At 45.9% G+C, this 8,722-nt stretch overlaps 1 protein-coding gene across 1 annotated transcript in view; it reads left to right on the top strand.

The window, feature by feature from the left end:
- Positions 1 to 319: 319 nt before the first annotated feature.
- ATP12A (ATPase, H+/K+ transporting, nongastric, alpha polypeptide) overlaps positions 320 to 8,722 on the top strand; it is a 30,325-nt gene continuing 21,922 nt past the window's right edge. Inside the window, exons 1-4 of the mRNA XM_006879554.1 lie at positions 320 to 513; positions 3,902 to 3,961; positions 6,922 to 7,125; positions 8,011 to 8,124. Coding sequence (XP_006879616.1) covers positions 7,024 to 7,125; positions 8,011 to 8,124 — 216 coding nt within the window. The 5' untranslated portion in view covers positions 320 to 513; positions 3,902 to 3,961; positions 6,922 to 7,023. The remainder of the gene's footprint in view (positions 514 to 3,901; positions 3,962 to 6,921; positions 7,126 to 8,010; positions 8,125 to 8,722) is intronic.

Below are 8,722 nucleotides of genomic sequence, written 5' to 3'. Positions count from 1 at the left end.
TGTCCTCAGAAGAACTGGGCGCGGGAAGGGAGCCTTGTCTACACTTGGGGCCAATGAAGGTCACCCTAAGGAGAAGGCCCGCTGGCCCCAGCCAGCCCGCCCCACCCAGCCTTCCTTCTCAACCTGAGGGCATGGAAGGCGAGAATGAACAGATGGGGAATTGGTGCTGGAAGGTAGAAGAGAGAAACCGCCCAGGCCCTCTCCCTCCCCCCTAGTCCAGAGTATTGGGGGGGGAGGGAGTTGTCCATCCCGGGTCTGTGAGCCCCTCACCCACAGGAGCCCTTCTTGGGAGGGAGCTCAGCACCTTTTTGGAAAACCCACTTAGTGCCAGTACTGTATCTCTATTTCTCTTTTCAGAAAACAATCGAAATTTACTCTGTGGAGCTTGATGGAACTAAAGACATCCAGAAAACAGACAAGGGGGATGGTCCGGAGAAGTACAGGGGCCTGAAGAACCATCACAAGCCGGGCAAAAAGGACCACTCCAAGGAGGCTCCTCAAGACCTGGGCCTGGTCAGTACCTTGTCAGAGGGGTCTCACTGCCCCACAGCCAGACAGGGCACCGCACTTTGAATGAAAACCCACTGCAAAGATGGGAAGCTTTCCATGAGAATTGTTTCTTGGTTGGTTTGGGGTTGGTTTCTTTAAGGGGCCAACTAAGACTCCAGCTCATGGGTGAAGATCCTGGAACATGGTTTCTCTTGTCTTGGTGAGGGTCGGGTGTGGACTTTTATTTGGTTGGTTTTGGCTGTTTTGGATTTTTTTCATTCACAGTCAGTTGTGAGCTGCTTGGATTTGGTGTTATGTTTGGGGTGAACATTCTTCAAAGTGATACAGCACAGGTCTGTCAGTTTGCTGTACTGAAGTTACTTGGGCTTGCTGTGATGCTGAACGCTGTGCCACTAGTTTGTCAAATGCCATAATGGTTGCCCATCATGGACAGTGTTTGATGGAGCTCTCAGACTGATTCAGGTTGGAAAGCAGGAGTGGTATCCACTTCCTAAACTATATGCCTCTTAAAACTCTATGAACACAGAGAAAAGACGATACTTAATGAACAGGGTTCTGGTCTTTTGTTCCTATGACTCATGCTCCACTCAACGACACTTAATGTAATGGCTTCTGCCCGAGAGTCCAGTCCTGTGCAGGAGTCCTGTATGCTGGTTAGAGGCACTCCCGGGTAGATATCAGAGGATGAAGTCTTCACGTTCTCTCTTGCCTGGCTGTTTAGCTCATGCATTGCCATCTACTCTGAACCAGCTCATAGCCGACCCTGCTGCGGGTTTTCAGAGTCTGTGAACCCCATGAAAGGAGAATGCCCATATTTTCCAACGAACCAGCTGGTGATTTTGAACCACCCATTTTGAGGTTGGCAGCATAACTCTCTACAAAATAGGCCACCAGGTTTCTGCCTCTTGACAAAGAATACAGATAGACAGGCAGACGTTGAAGAACACAAGCTCTGAAACTCTGTTAACTGAATTGAAATCCTACTTGGCTGTAAACTTCGGTTTCTTCTATGGTACAGTTCTTCTGTTATATAGTTGTGTGCCTTCGAATCGAAACTGATTCTTAGGTGACCCTTCAGCAGGTTTTCAGAGGCAGGAAATCACAGGAGGAGACTGCCTATCCTTCTGAAGAGCAGCTGGTGGATAAGAACCACACGCCTTTGGGATTACTGTACAATTGCAGTCCTAGTGGCAAGAAGCCACACTGCAATCCTGAAGGCACATGGTTCAAGGCCACCAGCTGCTCCATGGGAGAAAGATGGCCACTTTACTCCCCTCCCCCCCCCATGATTTACTGCCTCTGAAAACCTGCCAGAGGGTCAGCTAAGGGTCTGACTCGACAGTACCCAACAGCAAGAACAATTAATTAAAGCAGGACTGGACATTCAGTAGATAATAATTAGGAATTGTTGTATGTTTCTTACATTTAAAGGTTGAAAACATAGCTAAGAATTCAGGAGTCTCTGGCCTAGGCCACAGGGAGTTGCACTTCCAACCCAAAGGCCACGCCTCTCTGGTGGTTCGAATCTACCAGGAGCTCTTCATGAGAAAGTTGGACAGTCTTTCCCCCCTTGTAATTTACAGCCTCAGAAACTCAGCTGTGACCTGACCTCATCCACAGCACTGAGATGATGAGCTCTTAGAACTGTCACTTACAACACAGGCCTGTTAGAGTCTGTTTATTAGAATGAGACCTCGTTTATCTGAGCACTTTGTGGGAATATATAATATTATGAAAAATTTCTATATGATTAGCCAAAGTATTCTGCTTCCTGGGTTAGAATGGAGCCTTTTTCTTTTTTCCTTTACACCTTTTTCCCCAATTCCAAGCCAAACTCAACTTGTAAAGAATTGATTCCTACTCATAGCTTCCCTCTAGGACAGAGTAGAATTGTCCCATACACTTTCCAAGGCTGTAATACTATGGAAACAGACGGCTGCTTATTTCTCCTGCAGAGCAAGGTTAGAAGACGTGGGTTGCAACTTTTAGGTTAACAGCTGATCACTTTAAGATCTGCGCCACCACTTCTCCTAAACCTTCTAACAAGAGTACTTTCCTTGGAACAGTGCTTGGATTCTGAATGCGAATTCTGGCCTCTCCAGATGCTCAGAACCCTGGTAACAATGAAAATGGTCCTGGCTTCTAAATATCAGTAGGTAATAACCCAAGCCTGTGCTATTTCCATGCTGGCCAGCAGATGGCGCATAGACACCCATGAATTCTTCCCTGAAGGCCAAGCTCACCTGGAGGAGGAAAGAACGGTCCTTTGGCCTCTCAGCTCTGCCCTTCTCCAAGTGTGAGGTCTCAATTTCCCTCAGAGGCAAATATACAAAGCTTAACCCACTGCTGTACTGTGTGCTGGTTGTTCATCTGTGAAACTCAAGAGAGCAGGGCCATGCCTTAATCTTTTGAGTTCTGACAATGTCACGTTCAGTTGGTTATTAAATTGAAGTTACAAGCAAAGCAGAAACCTTGTCACTGCTGGGTGCTGCGTTTTCTAGGTGGGGAAAGGAAGGCTTAACCGTGGGCTTTCTGCTACATGAAGAAGCATCTAGTCCCTTCAACTGGTCATTCAGATCTAGAGGAGAGGTGCGTCCTCAATACCCACCCCTCAGGAACACCTTACAACGTCTGGAGAGCTCGGGCCTAGAGGTCAGAGATGCAGACAGACATCTTACCACATACGAGGCAGCTCCCAGGGCAGAGAATTGTCCGACCCAGAGTGTCAATCGAACAAAAACCCTTGCTTTAGTCACCTTAAGTTGTAATCAACGTGATGGCACATAAAACCAGCTAACAAAGCCATCATAGAATTAGCAAGCATGGGTCAGCCTGGCATTTGTTTGACAAGTTTTTAATCTCCCAAATCAGAGAAGTTCTTGGCTCCCGTTACTTGTCTCAGGGAGATGTGCCTCTTGGTGCTGGAGACGACCACTTGGGGCTGCATGGATGGGGAATTGTCAGAACATAGGATCCTGCATGAGATGTAGTCGGTCTGGTTTGGTATTCATTGCTTATTACCTACTAATTTCCAAATCTAGGTCTAAATTAAAGGACCCAGATAGCCAGTACTTGGAAGGCAAGTGTCTTAGGACTGCGTGACTTTGTCTGTACTGAGGACAGAAGTTATGTGGTGAGTGACAGATTAAAGCAGAATGCTTCAGGGAAGACAAGGAAAAAAAATCCCCAGCCCCAGAATCAGGACAAGACACTTGTGAAGTAGCCTTCTTCCCTTACTGCAGCTGCCACCTGACAAAGGGGACTTTTGGTCTTTTTCCCTCACACCAGCTGACCTCCTTGCCCATCCTCAGAGCTATTAGGTCAAAGCTCAGGGTTTGGGTCTTTGAAAAGTATCTAAGTCACGTTGTTTTCTGCCTTTCTTGGATTTCAGGATGACCACAAGCTCAGCTGTGAGGAGTTGGAAAAGAAATATGGAACCAACATTGTTACGGTAAGTCCTTGGGAACAAGGGATCGGGAGGAGAAGCCCTCCGAGCATATACATGCAAAGGTGGTTCCCTGGGTATGTGTAGAAAAGTCTCTTGTCACTTTAAGGTGAATCACCTATTGCAGCCACTTTGAGAGTACCAGTACTAACGATACCTAGAATGTACCAGAAGAGTCATCCAGCCTATAGGAATGTGAGTGTCTGAGCTGTTGGTCTGGTCACACTCAGTGACTGCAGAACAGCTATGGTATCGCCACTGAGACACTGAGCGTTTTCTCGCTGTCACAGAGGCTGCTGTAATTAAGCCCTGTGTTGAGAAAGGATTGAGGCACATGGCGCTCCGCTTCCCAGAGAATGGGGGTCACCGGTGATATAATAAGCTAAGAACCAGAGTCACAGCCTCAGACCCATGTCCTCCTCACCTCCAAGGAAGGAGACACTCCAGGAGCCCACCCAGTCAGCTCCCTCAAGCCCACACTCCAGCTGACACCCACTCAAAGCTGAGCCCTCATTGCATTTCTAAGGCTGTCAGTTGCACGAAAGGTAAGAGGCCACCTGTCTACCAAAGAGCCACAGGTAGATTCGAACCCACAGAGCCTTTGGCTTGGCAGCATACCTCTCTGTGAACTAGGCAAATGCTGTTCTGTCAGAAAGTACAGCTTTCTGCTATGAGTTCAAATTTTTGTAAAGTCTAAGTGTTGGATTCCACAAGGTTTGCATCCTGAATGTACAACAGAGACGCCCTCTATGTACAGACCACAGAGAAATACAAAGAGGTACAAGATGGTCTTTGGTCTTAATAGTAGACAATATTATTAAAAACGGGTGACCCTGGAGGACATTATGCCGAGTGAAATATCTCAGTCACAAAAGGACAAATACTGCACAGTGCCACTGTTGTAAAATGGGACTGACATCAGGGTTGGGGGGGAAACTGAGAAAGATGGGTTAAATTATGTATACTGTTTAAAAGGGATATATGATTAGGTATTATTGTCATGACAAAAGTCCAGAACAGAGGCTGCATAGTGGAGTGGACTTGGGAGGAGGGATTGTATAACAATGAAAGATTTTTACTTTTCAAAGAGAAGAGCAAACTGGGGCAGGAGGTTGGGCAGGGAGAAAAGTGCAACAGTGAATGGATGGAAATCCAAAGTCTCTGTAAACTTTCATTAAAATTAATAAAAAAACAAACTGAAAAAAAAAAAGAGTAGACAGTTCTATAGAGGAGGAAGAAGAACTAGACACTTCATAGGGGAGGCAGAAGAATAGGAAGATACCATGACACCCACCATACTCCACTTCAGTGGCAAATGAGAGGTTGGAATAATGGGCTGAGAGGATTGGTTCTAACTGGACCAGAGTAGACTCCCTAGGTGATCCAGGGTTTGCATTGAGATTGAAGAGGATGACAATAGAGATGCATCTCAATCCATTACAGCTAGAATCCTTACCTGTGCTCAGCTGTTTTCATCTTTGGCCTATGCAAACCTCCACAGGTTGCCTCTTGAGTCCTTTTGATATGACCTGAATAGTCTTTGATTATGCTTTCTTACTTTATAGAATGCATACAGTGAATATTCATCTTACACACATTTTTTTGTATATGTATAGTTACCTGTCAAAAAAAAGAAAAAGAGCATGATTAGAACGTAAGTTGGCAGACTCTCAGGGAGCTAAAAAGAAAAGTGTGTTTAGATTTTGAGAGCAACCTGGGGTCACTGGGACCCATGGTGTGAAGAGGGAAGAAGAGGGGAGATCCGTGTGAGACCAGGTAGAAGAAATGGGTGAGAATGTCAGCAGCACTTAGACATTAAACTAAGGAATAGAGACTCTGAAGTGTATGAGGGAGGCAATTTGATAAGATTGGCCTTCAAAGGTGCTTCTAGAGTAAGATTTTTTTTTTCTTTTAAGTGAGAGATGGAAGGGAGGAGACTCTAAAAGAATGAGACGGTGATCTAGGAGAATGTGACAGGGGAGTAAGAGCTGAAATGGGGCCGTGGCAGAAGATGAGAAGTATGGGGCCAGAGTCAGGGTACATTGCAGAGATAACCAGGAAGCCTTAATGGGGAAGAGACGGCCAAGATTTATTTTTTTTTCTTTTCCAAATGAGTCACTAATGGAATTAAGCAAGTAGAGAGTTCACAAGAGAAAGTGATTTGGTTAGGTGGGAAAGGGGAGGGAGATGAGAGCGGCGGTCGGTCGGGCTGCCATGAAGGTTCCAGCTTGGGGAACCCTGCGGGGGCAGCTTACCGGGTCACTCACTCTGAGCCCAGAATTGACCGGACAGCCACAGGTGTGCTGTGCAAGTCCCCGAAGAGGGAGCGAGTCTTTTCTAGAGTTACTGCTTTTCCCCGAACCCTGCTTATTAGTTTTCACATTGGAAATCCCTCTCATCAGAGATACACCAGTGTCTGGTTAAATCTCCAAGAAATGGAAATTCCTTTAGCAGAGCACGGCGGTGAAGAGCTTGGACTCTGGAGCCAGGCTTCCTGGGTCAACTTTTGACACCACCATTTACTAGCGGGGCGACCTTGGGCAGACTTCTTAAACTCTATTTGCTTCCATTCGCACATTTGCCAAGTAAAGAGAGTAACAGTGCTTTCCTCACCCTGAAAACCGTGCCTGGGTCATAGTCAGCATTAAAGATTCTTTGGAACAGGTAGGATTGAGGTAATTAATTGTCCACTTGTCCCAGGACTTTTCTTAGAAGTAGGCTAACTCCTAACTACAAGCTCCAGAATCTGATCCGAACCCCTGCAGAAGGCTCCGCTCCGTCATAACCGACCCTCCAGTAGGATTCAGAGGCTGTAAATTGCACAGGAGGAGAATGCTCATCTTTCTCAGTGTTAGTGGATTTGAATGTCCACAAGGCGCTGTTTAGAGGTAGGAGCACAGCGTGCTTCCTGAAGGACGAGGAGAACTGGCTTCATTTCTGTTTTCCGTTTGCTTGACCTCCCACAGGGTCTCTCCAGTGCGAGAGCCGCAGAGCAGCTGGCTCGGGACGGGCCCAACACCCTCAGCCCTCCCAAGACGACCCCGGAGATCATCAAGTTCCTCAAGCAGATGGTGGGAGGCTTCTCCATCCTCCTGTGGATTGGAGCCGTCCTGTGCTGGATCGCATACGGGATTCAGTACTCCAACAATCTGTCCCCATCTCTGGACAACGTAAGGCCTGGCTAAGCCCCCGCGTGGTTCTACTAACTTAGAAATAATGACCCTATGAACAAAAGATCTGAAGCCTTTTTCTTAACTATCATTTATCAAAGCTCATAGAGTTTCCAGAGTCATGTTGTTTAAGAAGTGGATGCCACTCCTGCTTCCAAATAGGGGTGGACAAAAACCATGAAATCAGGCCTGAGTGGTCAGAGCGTGAGACTGCAGTCAGGACGTGACCTCTGAGCACCACCACATGGGTGTAAGGAAACCACTCATGTTGCCATCCATAAGTTAAAATTGCAGCTGGTATCATGGAGGTAGTGAAAGTGTGACTTTTAAAAAATGAAAAACTCTATCCATGCTAGGTATTATGATATTATTTCTCCTCAAAATGAATTCTCTTATTTAAACATGAACGTTTATGTCTAGACACCCTAACTACAAAATTAAATTGGTGCAACAGTGAATGACTGGAAACCCTAAGTCGCCGTAAACCTTCATTAAAATTAATTTTAAAAAAATACTAAATTGGTCAACATTATGCTAAGAGAAAAAAAACAGACACCAAAAATTTGCAATGTCCAGAAAAGAGGATTCTGTGGGAACAATGATCAAATTAGTGGTAGATTAGGAATTTTGAGGGGAGTGGGGCATGGACAGAGACGAGTGCGTGAACTTTGTGGGCCGATGGAAATGTCCTCATTGGTGTGATGGCCGTTCTCCTCCATAAATTTATTTTAAAAAACAATTTAAAACACAATCTGAAGAAATAATCCTGAAATGCGTAGTTACTGAGTCGTACATTTAAAACGGATACATTTTATGACCTGTAAGTCCACGCATCTCCCCTTTCCCTGCAGCCTTTTCTGACTGACTCCTCCCCTCATCCCTCAGGTGTACCTGGGTGTTGTGCTTGCTGTGGTGGTTATTTTAACCGGGGTCTTTGCTTATTATCAAGAAGCGAAATCCACCAACATCATGGCCAGCTTCAGTAAAATGATTCCTCAGGTGAGTGGCCCAGCCGCCATCTTCCTTCTTGTGTCCACATCATTTTCTTATGAAGAAGCATCAGCTAGAGCAATGATGGGTTTGGTGACGGAGGAGCCAGAGGCTCAAGTCCTGACCCCATCCAAGAAATAAAGAGCAAGGGGCCTGTGCTCTTGGAAACCCACTTCCTCACAGAGTGTTGAAATGATCAGATGCAGGAAAATGTCAAGAATCAAGAAAGACATTGTGTCAGTCATTACCCACTGTCCTCTGCTTATTGCCCTGTAGCCTTTGAGAACCATTTTAATAGTTTCATGATTTGGATGATTCAGGGAGGAAACTATAGAAGTTCAGGGAATGTCCATTAACTGCTGAGGAGACCAACTTGTCATTCTTTTTCTGGGACCATTTTACTCCCCTTCCTGAACTCAGAGCCTGTGTTCTAGATGCTTCCATGTCAATGTCACCACAACGTGGTGTCTACTAGGGAGTCCATGTACCATAGTCAGCACAGGACCAGGAGAGCCGGTTGTGTCTACCTCAAAGAATTTCCAACAAAAAGGAAAGATTTTGGCTAGAATGGATAACTCGCTCCTTGCTAAAAATCAGAAAGTCCACC

The sequence above is a fragment of the Elephantulus edwardii genome, unplaced genomic scaffold (assembly GCF_000299155.1).
Source record: "Elephantulus edwardii isolate Elephantulus edwardi_28Jun2011 unplaced genomic scaffold, EleEdw1.0 scaffold00004, whole genome shotgun sequence".
Taxonomy (NCBI): domain Eukaryota; kingdom Metazoa; phylum Chordata; class Mammalia; order Macroscelidea; family Macroscelididae; genus Elephantulus; species Elephantulus edwardii.
This window is presented reverse-complemented; position numbering and strand designations above follow the sequence as displayed.